We start from the raw sequence: 19,730 nt of genomic DNA, 5'->3' as shown, positions 1-19,730 counted from the left end.
ATAAGAGTTCACTGCTCCCCCAACCATTTGTACACAGTCTTCCTCTCCAAGAGAAGTGGAAGCTATGGAGGGGAGTTAGTGCTCCATGTAATGCACCAGAATAGAAAGGAGCATGGTCCATGCTCTCCCCTCCCCGAGCTCTGGCATGTTTCCCCCCACAAAACTTCAGAGCCCCAACTATGTGTGCTGAATTTGAACAGCTGGGCTTCTGAATGTTCAGAGGTATGAGAAAAGAGAGGCTCAATGGCATGCTTCCCTGGTGAATTATACATTTTCACATGGCTTCCCCACCCCCCCATAAAGGGAAGAGATCAGCCAGCCCCAGGTGGCTTGGTTTTGAACAACCGTGGTGGAGTTGGGACCTATTGCCTCTGTGCTGATCCACATAACAGTAACTGGAATATTTTTGAAGTAAACTGTTTGTTTGTCCTGCCATCCCTCAACCAAAGGTATGTCTATACTTGGAAATGGGGGTGCGATTTCCAGCTCGAGGAGACATATTCACCCCTGCTCTGACTGAGTTAAAGCACTAAAAATAAAATGTAGCCATGGCAGCACAAGATGGGGAGGGACTAGCTGCCCCAAATCCCTGCCCATCAAACACCCTAGGTATATACAGGGTGTGGCTAGCCCCTACTGCTGCTTGCATTGTTGTGGCCACACTATTGTTAGCACACTAGCTTGATCAGAGCAAGCACACAATTGTCTTCCTGAGCTGAGAATCACACCTCCACCTCCAACTGTGGACACACCCTAAAAGAGTAAGACAAGATGTTATTTAACACAACCATCTTCAAGAGAGAGACGGAAGTTTCCCTCTGTCAAAATATACACGACCAGGAACCAATGATTTTTCAGTTTCTTGTACTTTGGGAGTGAACTGACGCGCTTCCTGCAAGTAAAATCAGATGCTCGCTTTGAGAAAATTGGCTGGAGAAGGAGAGTAGAATTTGATCATTAGGTCAATAAATTCTTTAATATAAATCTTATGAAGTACATATTTCAAACACAAATTTTAAAATCTATTCAACTTTCATCAAAACACTCCCATGAACCCAAATATTTACTGTCATGTGTAGAAACAACTGAAGAATAAGACAGCAATAGAGACTGAACTTTAATTAGTTTAAAAACATTAATATTCCACTCTGGAGTGGTAGACCATAACATTAGGCTTTGCAATTCCACCTACACCTGCTCAAAATAAACTTAGAAACTCAAACATATTATGAAATAGTCAGGCTGACTGGCACTGCATTCATTTCCCCTCTCTTCCTTTTTTCATTAGCCAAAAAAAGAAGCAGAAATTATCATTAAGAACTGTCAAGGAGTGAATCAGAAAATTGCAACTTGAAGTTAAAATAAGAAACAGGCTCACTTGCAAAGCCTCAAAGGAAGTTAATAATACTTGTTGTACTGGAAGCTTTGTATGGAATCAAGCCATTTGTTTATACAAGTGAATTTGATTCCTTTTGGTACTTGTTAGGACTATTTGTCCCCCATACACTCATGCCTTGTATGAAGCTGCATGTTCTTGAGGCTGCTGTTATCCTAAGCCACAGAATGTATGGTCCAGAGAAATGTACACATATTTTATATAGATACATATAATCATATTCAACCATAGAACTGATTTGTTTAAAACAACAGTATTTTTTGAATACACTTATAAAGGAAGCCTGCCTCTCTCCTACCAGACCTGTGCAGAATGCAATAGATCATCCTGCAGTCCAGACCTTTCCATATGCTTCTCACAAAAATATTTACAAGATCTGCGTACACACCACTGAGTTCAGAAAGGGAAGCAAGGAATGGTGGGAGGAGAACATGAAACAAATTCAGGATTAAAAACAGAAAGGAAAAAATACCTTCCACAGCAAAATGTACCATTCTTTGGAAATAAAGAAGAATGGAATTTTTAGCCACACAACATTAGCCTTACTCTTTGAGTTTATTACTTGGGGCCTTGCTAAAAGGTTGTTCACTAGTTATTCCTTCACTGAAGGGAAGCATAATGCAAAATGTCCTTAGGAGGGCGTGCATCAAACCATATGGTAATATAATGAAAACATCATGTGACAAACCTATTATAAAGCTAAGTGTCATGAGAAACTATACACACTGGAGAAAAGGTATATGTGAGCCAAATGTATATGTTAAGGCTGAAATACAGCTTCCGCTATGATCTTCCTTTTCAGTTGCTCCCAAACAAAAACCTGTTAATCTGAAATAGTCCATCTTGCTCTCTGAATAAAGCAATTTAATGTTTAGAGAATTTCAGCCAAACCTGCTCAGCCATCTGAGTTTGGTGTACTTCCAGAAATACACTTGTCCGATGTCCTGCAATCAAAACCACAATCTGCCCTCTCTTGAGGCCTGCACAGTTCCAACACAGGTCAAGAAGGATGGGGCAGGATCTTGGTTAAGGCAACTGAATGTGTTGATTCAGTGCCTCCTTACTCCATCTCCTGCCAGTGAGGCTCATACAGTCTCAGGCAGAACTTAAAGTTTCCCCAGCAGAACCCAAAATAGGTAGCAGAAATGGAAACACCACCATCTCTCCCTGGAAATGAGGCAAGGGACCCCTGCATACAGCAGTGCTTGCTGGTGCAGGAACATACAAACTGCATTTCCTGGCATAGCAGGGGTGAATCTGAACCCATATGCTCTATGAGCAAGTAAGATCTTAATTTTATTTGAACATGGATTGGTTTTTTTAATATATTTTTGAAGCACTAATGTGTCACTCTGCACATGTGTGTATTTATGGGTATACACACTATTTAACAAACAAAACCATGTTCAAATAATAAGGTTAAGATCTTACTTAACTCGCATACAGGCAGGTAAACTGACAGTTGCAAAAATAAGAAACTCCATCCTGAGCATATGTGTTGCAAAACTGAGGCACAGGGGAGTGAGCTAAGAAAGATCATCCATTGTCGGGAGACCTCTAAAACAGCAAAACAGAACAGGGTTACTTAAGGGCACAGTTTCAGTTTTAATTCTGGATTTTTTAGCTCTTGTGAGTTTTATTCAGTTTAATATTGTTTGAACATGGTTTATTTTGGCAGCTTAATTTCCTTTTTATAAGCTGTTGTATTTCAAAAAGCTCTCAAAAAATAATACTCACCCTTTCAGGGAAAAGTATGCAAAGTGACATTACACTCTCTGACAGCAACTCCAGAAGATACCCATCCTTCTATTCAGATGTGTATTAGACAATCTTATATACTTGTTTGTTAGCATGGGGCCAGATTCTGAAACCCTGGTTCATGCCAGGTAGTACCTCACTCCTCAGGTAGTCCTATTGGCTTCAGTGGAATTACTTGAGGAGTATGGTACCACTCATGGTAAGTAAAGGCAGAAAGTAAAGGTGACAGAAACAGGCCCTGATACACTGTAGTTGCCAATCTGAGCTTCCACAGCTAAAGTCTCAGGCTGACAGTCCCCTGTAAAGGAGTTATAGAAATGCAATTACGGAGGATGCTTCTGCCACTCTTAGCCATTACTGACTAGTATCTTGGTCCCACTCATTTCAATGGGAATAGCTACAGAGTCAAGTACTACTCAGCCCAAGGAGGGGTAGCAGAATCAGACCACAGCCTTAACTATCAATGCCAAGGGACCAACCCAATATCTTTTATTGTGGTTATTAGGATATTGGTTTTCTGGTTTTTTTTTACCTGTGATCCATAGGGAAGCTGTTGTCTTGAATGGACTGGGATGGAGGGAGGTGAGTAGGGAAAGCCCGGTCGGGTTTAGGAGTCTGAGCTGAGTTTGGGGATGCATGGTGCAGCGGTGACACTGGAGTGCTCGATGGCGTTGGTGGGTTAGAGGGCCTCATTCCAACTTGTGGCTTCTGGTCATAGGCACTAACAGCAGAATGGGGCGGGGGGGAAGGCGAAAAGTTAATTTCTCTGCAAATAAAATGTAGTACCACAGAAACATTATCCTATTCATCTTCCTTTTATTCTGAGGGGACCAGGGGGAGTTCTGGGGAAGTTCTCTTTTCTGTACATGGATAAGCACACAGAAAAGTTAGCTAGCAGTTACATATGGAGGTCATGTTCTTTGCCTCTGTGGGGGCTACAGTGAGGATTTGGTGTTACAGTGAGACACTAACAGGAGACAGGCGCAAAGAAAATTTCAAAGCACAGACAGCTGGACCAGAGTAGAAAGAGCCTGCCCTGCTTTCCAGTAGTCTGCACAGACCTCAGAGTGAGACAATAAAGAATGCAACTGGAGAAAAGGAATCTGACCCAGAAAAATACAGCTCTGTTAGTTTATCTACCCACACGCAGATGTTAGCAGCCTCCACTGACGGACTTTTTCCTCTCTCAAAACTGAAGCACTGATCCTGCAAACACTTATGAGTGTGCTTAACATTATTCACATGTTTCCTGATTCTGGAAAACACTAACGCATGTACACAAGTCCATTCCTATTCAAGAAAGGACTAATGCAGGTGCTTAGAGTTAAGCCCATGCATAAGTGCTTTCCTGAATCAAGACCACTGGTAGTCTTGCTAAAGTTAGTGGAATTACTTGCCTGCTCAACGTTAGAGCACACGAGTACGAATCTGTGGGGGCTAAAACAATAAGGGGGTCTAATAGGGTACCTAATAGGTGACAAGGGTCACCTTGGTAAGTAAAGCAGAAATCCCCAATATCATTCCTCTCTGACTGAGTTTTATCATGTTTGCAACAGGGGTGCCCTGTCTGTCACATGAAGAGGCAGATCTAGGTGGTTTTGCTGATACCTATAATGGTAGTGTACTTATGTGAACAAAAATTCTGTGCTGACTGGGTTAAAGATTCCCAAATAGACTAAAACATCAATAAGACACCCAGCAACTGCTAACATTTGAGGAGAAAAGGAAGACAAAAATGTGAACCAAAATAACATCCATAAAGAATGCAATGATATCAAACTCCATTTTTATCTCCTAAAATAATTAAAACATTTACTGTCTATCCTGATTATCAGAGGGAGACCGCTTCCTTCTGAAAATATAAAAGTATCTGCAAAGCCTAATAAAATACTATTTTTATACTGTAATTGTCCATGAATGCACATGTATATCATCTGCAAAAGTCGTCAAATACCTAAAGCGTTGCTCAGACCTGCCAATCTCTCGCCTGTTACCAGGAGCTCTCTCTCAGCCTAAAGTGCATAATGCATTTTAAAAGTACTTTCATCACAGCTCGCAGTAAATAAGACTTCCTCCCCCATTTTTTAAACTATGGCTACATCCAGAGGAGAAGTGCAACCACGAGTATTTCAATGAAAATTATTGCTTTAAAATGATTAAGTGCTTGATAGGACTGTAAACAGTTCCATCAATCTTCAGCTAAATGCATTATCTCATGAGTCTGTTATCTGCTGAAGAGGTAACTTTTACAACAACATCTTTATTTTGGTTTTATTTTCTTTAATCGGTCCTCATTTAAATCTGCAGTCCTCACTGAAGCTACTATAAAAGTACTCCTTGTTGCTTTACCTGACATTGTACAGGCACTTTTCCCCATAACTGAACTTGAATGGCTGTTCTTGACTACAAGCAGAGCCAAGTTCCGAACATGGACTATGGGGTTCTTTCTTGATTTTCACTGGGAGACCATGAAAAGCCACTGGAAAGGAGAAAAAACAACAACAAAAACATGGAGTTAGAAACCAAGCATGGTATTAAACAGTGTGCATTATCAAGCAAGTTAGATGCTGCTAATGAAACACAATTAATTAAATGACTGTAATAATAGACACAGTGGAAGAAATGAACATTTCAGGCATTTCTTTGGGTGTCAAATTGAGAAATAGACACCAGAGATCCTTTGCATTGGCTATTAGCACTTTTATTGTTTAACAGAATGATGGCCAGGCTCCCATCTCGCTAGCAGGAAAATAACAGCCCACTTATATTTGGCTTAGCTACTGTAAATGTTGTCAGAGGCAAAATACTTCCCAGGCACAAAATGCTTCTAAGTAATATTAGCGTGGTAGCTTTCAGCTGTAAAGGCATAGTAGTTCACTTTAAAGAGTAACACACCTATTACTGCAAAATTAATTTCTCATGTATGAGCCACAAATACAGGACCTCTAATTTTTTTGGTTTCACAAAATATGTGAAAACTTGTAATAAAATTTACAAAATTAGCAAATTACAGGCTTAACAGTTGATGTTATAATAACAAAGTAATGTCAGAAACGTACACAATAAAAAAGCCTTATATATTTCACTAAAAGATTTATTAGCTGAAATCCTGGCCCAGCTGAAGACAATGGGAATTTTGCCACTGACTTTAATGGGGCCAGGATTTTACCCAGTGTATTCAAAGGCACCAAGAGGAAGGGATGGGACAGAAATGGAATACGAATGAGAAGCACAGGTTTATCTAAACTGGGCAAAGAGGTCAAAGTCAGGATAGGGCTAGCTAGTTAACCTCAACCTTTTCTGTAGTTCAAGGTCCACCTTATCCAAAACGAGGTAAAAGATGCTCATCTGCATCTACATTGACAGCTCAGAATTACCTCAACCCCTTTTGCTAATCCAATAAGGGGCAACAGAATAGGGCCATGGGAGTACACAAATATTAGAGAAGAGCAGTCCTAAAAGACAATTTTTAAAAAAAATATTTTTAAAATACAGTCCAATACACAGCAAGGCTACAATTCCATCGCTGGACTCTGTTAGCATGCCTAAAACCTTTCATCTTAACTCTTGTGGTCGATGATATCACCAGAACATCCTGTTGAAATTTTAGCTTTCGACACCTGTATCACATTGGGATCCTCCTACAACCCTGTACTTCTGGGGAGTTTCAGTGACTTCTGAGGGACTCCCCCCACATTCCAGGGTCCACGTTAGCAAATGTCAGTGCAGCATCAGAGCATTATTATGTACCCTTAGGCTTTACATCATTCCTTCACTTGCATGTAATCTGAAAAGTGATAGTTTGACATGTGCTAGCTGCAAAATATGTGTGTGCGTGCGGGCGGGGGAGGGTTTGTTGAGCATGTGCACACGCATATACTTTTTCCTAAAATAATATATATTGCAACAGATCATGCAGTCTTCTTAAAAGTGAACGTGCACTGGAGGAAAACCAAGGGAAAGTCTGAATGGACCTCTTCAATTAAGGCGCCAAAATTTAAATGAGAGGTCAAAATGTGGTCCATGGTCAGGCTTACCCTGTCATTGCGGGGTAGAACAATGCTGACATCCTACAGGATTTTATTGCTGGTGTACTGTACTTTAACCACAATTTCTATGATGTAAGTACAACAGTTATGTACATTTACTTTTAACCAAAGGATTTGGGGCCAAATCTAACTCTCATTAATCAGGTGAGGAGTTGGAGGAAATGAGATTCCATGTATGATTAGATGAGCAAGATCTAGTCCTTTATGTAAATGTATATGCAAATTAGTTGTGGCCCCAGAGCTCCTGATTAGTTGCCAATTCTCCCCAATCTATCACAGAGCTTGGACAAATCTGTCTTAAATGAAAAAAACAATAACAAGAAACTCAATATTTCTTTAAATACAACTTTCTCTCCCTCTTAAGGCTTGACTCTTCTCTCAGTTATTTACACAAAAAGAAACTGATGTAATTCCATTCACTTCAACAGAGTTACATCTGAATTTACACCCATGTGAGAGCAGGATCAGATCTTCAGTTGAAAAGACATCTGTGTGCCAACTCCTACAACCACCTATCCAGCCAACAAGAGTCAGCATATAGGTTCAGACTCCATGTATGTCTTCACCACAAAAAAAGGGTGTTCGCAACTCAGGTTAGCTAGCCCATGTTAGCTAATTCAGGTTAAAATAGCAGGGAGGACACAGTAACATGGCTTTTAACTCAAGTCAGTAGCTTGAGTTCAACCTCAGGTTTCCCTATATAAATCTAGCTGCAAACCCAAGTTAAAAGCTGCGTTGCTGTGTCTTTACCACTATTTTAACCCTTGTTGCTAACCCAAGTTAAGGACAGGGTGCAAATTATACTGCAATTAAAACCCATGGCTAACCTATGCCAGCTAACTCTGGCTCACAGGACTTGGGCTGTGGGGCAGTTTAAGTGAGGTATAGATGTTCGAGCTTTTGCTGGAGCCCAGGCTCTAGGACCCCGCAAGCTGGGAGGGGACCAGAGCTCAGGCTGCAGCTCAGCTTGCCCAAACATCTACTCTGCGAGCCTGAGTCAGCTGGCACGGACTAGCCACAGGTGTCTAATTGCAATGTAGACATATCCTGTTTGTCCTGGCCACAGAGACTGTGTTCCACCTCTGACAGGCCCAGTATCTCTGGCTCTTACCTTAAATCTGTGACTTGTTCTGATTTGAATCTATGGCAAGTTAACCTATGAATGCAACAGATTTTTTATTTTAAAAGCCAATGATTGTATAGTCGCACAAAGGCCACACGCCGCTCTATTTTCTCTTTTTAACTTTACTGCTTCCTCAGAGTTAATCTGTTATGAAAAATGACTTCCCTTATTTATTTTTAAATAACGGGAGTAGAGAGACTCCCACACCGCAGCCCTGCATGCAGAACGGATTGGGTATTTCATCACAGTGCTGAGAGCCTGAACGTCTGCTAACAGGCAGTTTCCCAGCTCACTGGCACAAGCACAAGTGAAAGCAGCACATTCATTTTGTGCAATTTGCTTTACCTTCCCACATGGAGTCGGTGCATGTAAAAGGCTGTTAAGTACTAAATTATTCCTTATCAAATCACCATCATCTGGAGTCATGATCAACACTAATTAAATTACTTTCATTGAACACGGCTCCAGCCTGCTGCCTCCACTGAGAGGTACATTTTATTTTGCTTACTGTACAGTCCTAGCTAGGCCCAGGGCAGATAGCTAGAAGGAATCTGTGCTATAGTTTTAATTAAAGTTTACCCCACCTTCTTCCAAGTTTTATGAGCTAGGGTGAAGTGTATCAAATTAAACAGGTTAACTTCTTAACACAGTTCAGTCCAAAGCGATTTTATATTAGATCAATATCTTAACTATGGCCAGGACAGATAACATAGCTGTAAAATGTAAAGTCCTCCTCAGGCACACCCCAGATACACTTGTCATGCAAAACTCCATCCATCACTCCTTAAATGGGCACTTTAAGGGGAAGGAGAGGACAAGAGATCCTGAGAATATACTTGTTACATTTTTTCTTTGATGGCTACTTGACCTTTCAAACCACACCTTGAGGCTGGCTGATGAGGACTGAGTTACCGCAACAGACAAATTTTAAGCATTCAAAATGCCAATACCTATTTATATTCACTGCCATTCCTCCCCACCCCCACCCCCCTGCACACACACACACACACACACATTCATTACAGTTCATTGTAGGTTGCAACATTTTCTTGTAACTATTTAATATTATTTGTTGTTTTGCTACACTGAATTTAAGTTTTTTTAAACCATGAAGTACTTTTGGGGAAAGGGGGGTTGCTTTTTTTTAAATATCTGTATTCTTACTGGAAAAGAGTAAGCTACCCATTGTGACAGGGTCAGGGCAGATGGCTACAGGAGAGTAATAGAAGGCAGATATATTAGCCCCAGGCTAAGAAGGTCCCTTTTCCCTGGTTAAGGTAACAGGGAAGGTTCCAGAACAATCAGGAACCTTCTGGAGACAATTAACACAGGCTGATTAGAACACCTGCAGCCAATCAAGAAGCTGCTAGAATCAATTAAGGCAGGCTAATCAGGGCACCTGGGTTTTTAAAAAGGAGCTCACTTCAGTTTGTGGTGTGTGTGTGTGTGAGGAGTTGGGACCAAGAGGCACGAGGGGCTGAGAATGAGAATGCAGACTGTTGGAGGACTGAGGTGTACAAGCATTATCAGACACCAAGAGGAAGGTCCTATGGTGAGGATAAAGAAGGTGTTGGGAGGAGGCCATGGGGAAGTAACCCAGAGAGTTGAAGCTGTCACACAACTGTTCCAGGATGCACTCTAGACAGCTGCATTCCACAGGGCCCTGGGCTGGAACCTGGAGTAGAGGGCGGGCCTGGGTTCCCCCTAAATCCTCCCAACTACTGGTCAGACACAGGAGGAGTTGACTTGGACTGTGAATTCAGGAAAAACGGCAAAGCTGAGGGCTGCCGTGAAGCTCCAAGGCGAGCAAATCCGCCAATAAGCGCAAGACCCACCAAGGTAGAGCAGTAACTTTGTCACACCATACATCCAAGTTAAAAAATAATGGTATTTAAAATAACCAAGGCCTTTCCTCCCCAAAACTCACCAGGTGAAATCCAGAAATCCTGACCTTATTGAAATAACTGGAAATTTTGCCAGTGACTTTAATAGGGCCAGGATTTCACTCCAAATTTTTGATTACTCATAGATGGCCACCTCCAAACTAAAAAAAAAATAAAAAAATGACCCTTTAAAAACAAGGGCCCAATCCTACAAACTTTACTTGGATGAGTTGCTGGGATTCTTTGTGAGCAACTGGTCTACCTGTGAGAGTAAAGTTAGTCCGGATTAATCCTGCTCAGTGCACTGCTCATGTTAGTAGTGGTCCCTTTGAAGTTACCATGCCTGCTTACATAAGACAAGCATGATCTGGCTCTTTGCATTTAGCAGTAAATGGATCACTGTGTAAGTCTGGTGTGCCTTTACGTGCCTTATAAAAAGATACACACTTTTGATATGTAATGTGCTAATTTGTATTCTCTTTATGTTTGCATTCTATAATGTATCCCTGGCGTGGGTGTGTGTGTGTGTGTAAAAAGTGCTTTTTTGTGGAAAAGTTCATAAAGCAAACAACTCCATTGTGCTATAAACTCGTAAATGGCATGCATATATAAACATGCACACATATACACTACAGGCCATCACCACTAGGTCTGAGGCACTGTCTTCCTTTAACTATTGTTACCAATCAACACCTTGATCCTGACTACCTTACTCATGCAGACTCGCCATTCAAGTCAATGAGGCTTGTCCGGAGTGAAGTCTTCGTGTTAGGACCCAGTGGATACCTATTTCATTAAAACGTCTGTAAGTGATTAGAAATCACCTTGCCTTGACTAAGACTTATATGTTATATGTTGGTATCTTTAGTGCCCTGCTACCTGAGATAAACAGAGCAGTAAGCTTCTCTGCACATGGTCAAACTGTAACTCATTTTGGTCAATTTGGTACAATAAGTTACTTTTCTTGGGAAAGCCCTAGGAAGGAGCTGTGTCAGATAGCAAGCGCCGCCTATACAGACAGTGCACATTAAGCTGGATTGTGAATCTGCAGCACACTAGATTGTCATGCACTAACTGGCCATGTGGACCCTGCTACCATGCATAAAAGGTTCTGTACTGTGCACGAGCAAGGTCCATGTGGCTAGTTAGTGAGTGGCAGGCTAGTGCGCTATAGATTTATAATCCAGTTTACTGTTCACTAACTGTCCATATTGACAAGCCTTTAATTACTTCTATACTACGTGAAACCATTGATTCAAGTCAATCGTGAGCTGAATACTTGAGATGAGGAAGAACTGGGAAAACACCTCATGAAACTGGCTGCAAGCCTTTCACCTTTGAACGCAAAGCTAATTTTTAGTTTGCAGAGCTGAGACTCCTGCTGCGATCACAAGCACAAAATAAGTACGCTTTTCAGAAAAGTTGTGTGTTGAAAAAACCCTCATAAAGCGGGTAATTGTAGGGGTCTTCGCTTTCAGCTTAGTTTCTAAGTGTTCACTTTCACTCTATAGACCAAAGATTATCACTTTATTATCCGCATGTGTATGGAGACAATCATGTACTAGCTGATGTAAAATGGTGTCAGGATCAAATCACTGACACCTGCAATTTCACATGCTTTAGAGAACTTCCAGTCATTTAGTAATGCTAGACACATATTTATAAGTTAGAGGATTTTGTGCACCACCAGAAAGAGATAGTAATGGAGAAGTCACAATGAGTCATGTTCTGGACATATCTGCTGAACACTCATACAATCATCTCTAAGTGTATATCTACACTTGGAGCTGGAAGGTGTAACATCCAGCTCCGGGAAACACATCCATACTACCTCTGATCAAGCTCGTGCAGTAAATGTAGAAGTGTAGCCGCAGCAGTGCGAGCAGCAGGAGAAGCTAACCATTCCAAGTATGATCCCATCTGAGGCCCAGGTATGTTCTTGGGTCAATCCGCCTGTCCCACGGCTAGCCTCACTGCAGCTACACTTCTATTTTTCGCATGCTAGCTCTAACAGGGCTAGCTTGGGTATGTCTCTTTGAGCTAGAAATTATGCTTTCCAGCTCCAGTGTAAAATACCTTCAATCAGATTTTGTATGTGATCTCATTTGCTTTTAGGGCCAATGAAATACCATATAAATAGGTGGCATGGGGTTTTTCACACCAGCGAGAAGATGAAAAGCCATTCACTTTAAGTTAAGGTCACTTCAATTCCAGGTCATAAACTGATTGAGATGACCTCAGTTAGTAGTCAGTTAAATTCCAGAAGCAAAGGGGAAGGCCCTGTGTACTGATAAAGCCAACAGTGTCACAGACTCTTTAAATTCATCTTCCCATACACACACAGAAAGCAGCAAACACTTCAAATACATCAGAGCCTCTCAAAGATTCTTTTCCAGTACATTTACCTCTGCCAAGCCCTCCCCCTCCCCCAACACACAAGACGCTATTACTAAAGGGTCTAATCTCAGCTATCAGCAGAGAGTGGCTTTTATGGAGCCATTAAACCATTTCTCTTGTTTACAGTGCCTGAAGAAAGATGTGAATTATGTCTGTGACAAAACAGGCGATAACATTTCTAAACTGGTATCAAAATGCAAACTGAAATACATTTAAGGGCAGGGACCCTACTTTGTGGTTTTTGTGATTTCCCTCCTCTCCTGGAGAAGCACTCACCTGATGATTCTAAGAAGGGACTTATTCTGTCACATAATAGATAGACTTTTTTGAGCCAAAAAGATTAAAGTCTACTAGTTACAAAATGGTACACTCAAAAGAAGGCAAAATGTTAGTTACTTCTCAGCTGAGAAGATGTTCTACAATGGCTCTTACTGGCAGACATTAAAAACAAAAAGAAAAGGAGTACTTGTGGCACCTTAGAGACTAACACATTTATTTAGTCTCTAAGGTGCCACAAGTACTCCTTTTCTTTTTGCGAATACAGACTAACACGGCTGCTACTCTGAAACCTGTCATTAAAAACAAACAAACACTGGGTTCTCATGAGGACTGTAATACTATGATGCTCCAACAGCTAGCTACTTACTGTTTAAATACACAGCCGGTAAACTCAGTATTCATAGTCTCATATCAAGTACAACAGAACACAAAACTAAAAACTTATTGGACAGCATTCTAGATAGGAATATCAGTCTTTATAAATGTTTCTTTAGTATCTGTGAAGACATGAGCTTCACCTCGGAACAGTAAGTGCCAACATTCTGGATGGATGAAGGTCACATGGCAAGTCAGAGATAGAGATCTTTTTGGATAACTCTGGTCTAGGCCACCTAGACCTTTTGTAGATAGTGGCCCAGCAGCTGACAGGGATACAGTGCAGACAGCAGATCCTACTTGTGGTATGCTCTTATTCCACTCTGCACTAGCTGAAAGGGTTTACAGTTAGTCTAGTCTAAAAGGTGTAGAGGACAGAGGCAAAATCTTCATCTGAGAGGACTGGGTGCAATCTCTTTGAAAGACAGAGATGAAAAAAAGTGTTTCTGACCACGGATATAACTGGAGAGAGCAGAGGAAGTGACAGAGATGAGCCAGGTCCCAAGATTGTAGATTGCTCTGAAATGGTTGAGCAGATAAGATCAATATAAATTTCACCAGGTTCTCAAAGTGCCTGCACATCATAATCATCTCTATCTGATCTCATCTTAGCTCCAGTCAACTGGATTTCATTTAGGTCCCAATCTCTACCAGCTATCAGGAGAACATAGTCAGAGACTGGATATCTAGCATACTGATGAGTTATATCATCATAATCTCATGATCTTCATATAAAAATTGAACAGAAGAGATGAAGGACTGAGCCGTGTGGAACACCATAGCTTAGGAAAGGAATTTTCTAAAGCTACTTTGTTGATGGTTCTTAAGTAAATTTGTAGAACTCCATACGGTAATTCTTTCCACCCTGTGGCTGTATCTGCAAAGCCTCATAAACAGCAGCATCAAAACCCACTGAAAAAAGTAAAGCAACAGTACTCAGGACATACGGCCTCTGTCCATTCCACTAGGGTGGTTATTGGCCATCATGATTAGCTCTATTTCTATGCAGTGATCCAATGTTAAGACTAACTGGAAGGGAACTTGAGGATATCCAATGTCATTGAGATGACCTACCACCCCCTTTTCAATGATCTGTCCCAGAAATGGGACCTTCAAGAACTGGAAATTGCTTGGCATACATATTAGATATTATCCCATCTGATTCAGTTTTGCTTTGGCTTCAAATCCAATCCCTCCAGCCTTCACTAGTCCACTGGATAGAAACTGCATGGGATCTCATTTTTGGAAGCTAATTCTGTATGATGAGCCCAAGCAACAGATTTCAGAGCCAACTGGCAATAAGGGAATATGTGGGCAAGATGGAACTATTAGAGAACCTCATCAAACAAAAAGGAAAATAACCAGCTTTGAAGTGAGCTGCCACCTTTATACAAATCACAAACGCACTTCAGTAACATTTAAAAATTCAGTCTATATGACAAAGCACATGACTATTCTGTCTCCCTGCCTATAATACATAATGTAATCCACATTGATTCATGGTCCAATGGAATATGCAAAAACGTTTTAAACACTGCATTGCATAAATGCTACATAACACAGCATGAAGCAGACTAAAGCAGTCATTAAAGTCTTCTTTGGACAAAAAAAATGTCAGAATACATGGGAGTCTCTCTTCTATTTCTACCCTAATTGCTCTCACCATGACAAGGTATGACAGGAGAAAAAATGTTGACTATAAATCTGACCTAGATTTATAACAGTAGCAGATCAAAATAAAAATGCATTCTAAGTGAAAGTTTATTTCTGTTCCACTGAAAGACTTGGGAAAGGAGAAAAACAGAAAGGTAATTTCCTCCAGTTCTGATACCTATGGAAATACTGAATGCTTATGGACCTCACTAAAATCTGTAGTACCGGAGGAGTTTACATTAGAAAACATTGCCACATTAGAATCATTTTCTCTAGCTGCAAGGGTGACATTTAAAAAAAAGAATAGCAAGAAACAGAAGATTAATGACGAAGAAAGGTATCAGTAAGCACTTATTTAAATTAGCTAATTAATTACATTGACCTTTCCCCTCTAGGACATTATAGTTCTAAATTTCCGCCACAGTTATTCCAAATGTTTCAGCATGAACTGCCATGAACAAATAGCCTTTGAGTAACACAGGACCAAGACTAAAAAGAGGTTTGAAGTGCAGTGGCTAAAGAATGGAGTGGGGTTCAGTGGAGCTGGGCACCACAGTTGCGCTGGATCCTTTGCTGAACATTATCGCTGTTCATCACCTTATGTACTGAAAAGAAATGTCACCTTACTTTCCATGGAGCTGATATATACTATGGCTTGTCTACATGAGGAAACTGACCGGCACAGTTATAACTGCAGTATAATTATAACTCCCCATGTGAACACTCTATTCTGGAATAAAACTGACTTTATTCCAGTACAATTAAAGCAGACCTGTTATACTGGAAGAAAGTCAATTTTATTCCAGAATAGAGAGAGTGTCTACCTGGGGAGTTATACTGACATTGCTATAATGGTATAATTATGCTGCTGCTATAGTTGTGCTGGTCCCCGTGTTGACAAGTTCTTATTCACCAATTTCCCTGCCTATCAGGCTGCTGAAAACTGCCCTCCTGTATCCTTTTAGCAAATAGGATCTTTTCTGCATTTCTCTATTCATAGGAATAATATAACTGATTAATTACTTAATGTGTTGCTTCTAAAGCATGGATGTGAAGGGGACACTTGGAAAGTTTTGCTGGCTTAACTACACTGGTATAGCTAAACCAGCAAAACCCTCCACCTGTGGATGCAGTTATATCAGTTTCTGGCACAAGCTATACTGATATAAAGCGCAGTTACACCAGAACAATTTTGTCCACATTAGGGCTTACATTAGTATAGCCTAATAGATTTATTTTAAAATTACAACATTAATAGACTAGTTGTAATCTTTCTAGTGTAAACAAGCTCTTATTTGTATGACCATGCAGTCACTACAGTACAAAATGCTACATTCAGAATTAGTGGAGTACACCTGCAATGTTCTGATGATGTAATTCTACTGAAGGCACGACTGAGATCAATCTGGATACATAGCTTCTTGTTCAAAAAAACCCATCAGTAGACAACCAAAGTTGCAAATATTTTCTGAATATCAAAACTAGGTAAGCTTGCCCAAAGGGGAAGCCAGCTGGGTGGGTGGGGGGGAAGGGAAAGAAGCTTTCAGTAAATGCCAATAAAGTTAACCTGCTTCTAAAATAAAGACTAAGCAATTACATAGCAAACTTTCCAATGGCCTGCCAGTAAACACCTTGTTAGGACACTATTTGGCATTTGGTCTAAATTGTTTTAGCTATGAATAGGCTGAAAATCCATATTATTTAGGGAAGATTCTGTCAACACTTAAAAAAAAGGAAATTATTAATTTGGCACATGGTTTCAATTAGTTTACATACCCCTATTGTCTCACCCCCATAAGGTTTCAACATCTAGTCCAGAAATGCATTGAGATATTTTATTCGGTATGCACTACAGCTGTTGACACAGTTTGCTAGTCTCTGAACACAGCAATCTTGCAGAAATGCTGTCACAGGCAGTATTTTACACTGATATATGTTTCCCCTTCATGTTTCATTCGAGACATTTACCTGTCTGAGTTTATGAGACTTGCAATTGCAGGCGATGGAGGGGAGAGCGCTGGTACTAGTGGCAGATGCCCTGAATTCAGTACAATAATTGCTCCAAAGCAAACATCTTTGGAGCAAGTTAACTAGTTGCTAAATGTCAGAGCACTAGAAAACTATGGGGCTAATACAGCAAATTTTTCAGACTGTTGATGGGAAGGAAGGGATAGAGTATGAAGCAATTAGGGCCAAATTCAAGCCTTTGGATAAATAAGAGCTGCACTGATGGATCCCCTTATGGAAAAGTCCTAGTTTAACTGGGATGAAAACCAATTGGGTTCTACATAAATTACTCTGAAGACCTATGGAATTTAACAGATAATGGAATTATTCTTTAGAGTGATTAATTCAATGGTACCAGGATGGCAGCCCCCAAGACTGTACAGAAATACAAAAGACTTCTTTTGCATCACACTAGACCCAGGTGCAAAAATCATACATTAAGATTTAGCATAATTACCCCTGACAATCACGCTAGTATGTGGGTTAAATGAGTCCAGACAGGGAATGGGAGTGTCTTTTTGAAATTTAGGAAACAAAAAGAATGTCCTGGAGGACATTGAAACAGCCAAGCTTGAGGAGGAAGTTTAAGTTCTTGTGTTCCTGTTTGTGAGTTATCAATAAAGCCAAATCCCAGGGAAGAGAGGATTTTGGGAACTAAATCAGGGCCTGTGTACTCTGCTGAGGACTGGGTAGGTATCTAGCCATTCACACTAAGCTAGAGAATGTAGTAGGCATTCAGACACTATGATGATGGGAGCCATAAATACATCTATGTAATAAAGAGTTTAGAATTCTCACCCGGAAGCCTAGAATGTCTGTTGAGTCAGTGTGAAACCATGGAAACAGCTACAAGCATGGTTGAGAGCTCTGTGGTCCCACTCTAAAAAGGTACTTGACCAGGTTTGCTCCATTCAAGTCCACAAAACTGCCAAACCCTGTAACTCCTAAATTCACCTGCTACCTAAGTGTTCAGAGTAAGAGTTCCCTATGCACCTACATTTTTATCTCTGAGAATGCCTACTGCTGCCTCACTGTAGGCATCTAGATGCCTATCTCCAGCTTAAGTCCGTTCGTAAAGTGGGAGAAGATAGGCCTTTGCTTGCCTGTCTCACATGGGTAGATAGATAATATCCCTGCTGCAGTTTTCAGTAAGTAGGTTTATCATTTCTGTATTTGTGCTATACAATTCTTCCAGAAGAGCTTTAGGGGAAAACTTGGCAACTTGATATTTTTTCTGGGGACAACAGTGTCTGAAGGAAACTTTGGGAAACTTGGTTGAGACTTTCACCTGAACCCCTGAACTAACCAGAACGTTTCCTATATTTCTCTTTTTAGCACATCATTTAATGAATAGATTGCTTAAATGCAAAACCTATAAAAATTAGTATTTTAAAGAGACACTGTCAACTTAACATTTTGTCAATTTCCCTCCCTCTCCATCCTCAAAAGAAAAAACAAACAGTAGTTAGCAGGACATAGAGCAGGACCTACTCAGGCCTGCCAATTCTGGGGAGTTTCCAATCACATTTTTCTAGTTTTTTTAAAAAAATGTTTTCTCACTTCCCAGTAACTTAGTGACAAATCCACATAATGAACAGAGCAAACAGGAGATGGAGGCTGATCTCGTATTTAAGAAAGTGGACAGGGAGTCAGGAAACTACACTCAGTTCCTAGTTTTTATGTGAACCTGACCAAGTCACTTGGACCTACATTTTCAAAAGATGGCCTCTGGTTTTGGGTATCTCTGTTTTGGTAGCCCAACTTGAGAAATCTTAATCACTGTGTGTTAGTTCCCACACCTGAAAAATTGGAATAACAATATTTCCATATCTCACAATGGTGTTGTGAGGATAAACACATTCATATCTGTCAGGTGCTTAGATACTATGAAGGGAAATGCCACAGAGAAACCTATAAACAGTAACATTGACTACACAAAGCGCTGTCCAAGGCACAAAGTAAACTAACTGAAAAGTCTTATTTTAGCCTCTCTTTGTTGTAGAGAAGTATTAAAAATAACAAGAGAAAGTACATTTTCAAAGTCTGATTTTTAAATTGACTGTGTCTTTTCAATAGCGAGATAAAATAAAATATGTGTCAACAAAACACGCTGTAGCTTAACTCTAAATTCTACAAACATAGGGTTGCCAGGTGTCCAGTTTTCGACTGGAAAGTCTGATGGAAAGGGGACCTGTACAGTGACCGGTCATATGTACTGACCAGACCCCAAAAGTCCAGTTACCACAGGTAGGGAGGCCAAGGGAGGAGGCGCTGGGTCATCAACCCATGCCAGCCCCTACTCAGCTGGCGCTGCCTCCTACCTGCATCTCGTGTGTGAGCAGGCAGGCTCCTGGAGCAAAGAGAGCCCAGCTGGTAGTGGGGGAGGGAGGTAGACAGTATTGAGCGAGGAGGAAGGGGGGGGAAAGAACAGTGAGTGGCGGGGGTGGAGCCTCACAGAGAAGAGGCAGACCAGGGGTGGAGCCTCGGGGAAATGGGGGAGGTTCCAGCTCTCCTGCTGTAGTGTCCATTTTTCAGACATTAAAAAGTTGGCAACCCTAAGCACACAATGCACTTCAAGTTTTATAAGCAAACATAAAAGTAATTAATCAGATTCTAACCTGGTTAACCTTGCTCAATCATATACTGTAGTTCCAAGAAAGAGAACAAGAATTCCTGAACTTGGTATGCATTTTTTTTCAAAATTTGCCAAATCACTGAGGCCTGAATGCAATGCAGCCGTGTCAATTTTGTTTGCTGACTTTGAGTGTTTAACTATTACTCTCTAAGGATCAGCTACACCCAGCTAAAGC

The 19,730-nt window shown here is 40.7% G+C and overlaps 1 protein-coding gene across 10 annotated transcripts in view; it reads right to left on the bottom strand.

Annotated features, from left to right (window-relative positions):
- Positions 1-19,730, bottom strand: part of ETV1 (ETS variant transcription factor 1) — a 75,722-nt gene that overhangs the window by 32,166 nt on the left and 23,826 nt on the right. For 9 of the 10 annotated variants that reach the window (XR_006279383.1, XM_038393340.2, XM_043509236.1 and 6 more), the window contains 2 exons: positions 5,504-5,633; positions 3,687-3,875 (listed from right to left, as the gene is read on the bottom strand). Coding sequence is in view for 9 of the 10 variants with exons in the window: in XM_038393340.2 (XP_038249268.1) it covers positions 3,687-3,875; positions 5,504-5,633 (319 nt within the window). In the remaining variant the exon portion in view is untranslated. The remainder of the gene's footprint in view (positions 1-3,686; positions 3,876-5,503; positions 5,634-19,730) is intronic. The other variant, XM_038393344.2, reaches the window with a different exon arrangement.

This window comes from Dermochelys coriacea, chromosome 2, assembly GCF_009764565.3.
Source record: "Dermochelys coriacea isolate rDerCor1 chromosome 2, rDerCor1.pri.v4, whole genome shotgun sequence".
Lineage (NCBI taxonomy): Eukaryota > Metazoa > Chordata > Testudines > Dermochelyidae > Dermochelys > Dermochelys coriacea.
Note: the sequence above shows the minus strand (reverse complement) of the source record. Positions and strands in the feature narration are given on the sequence as shown.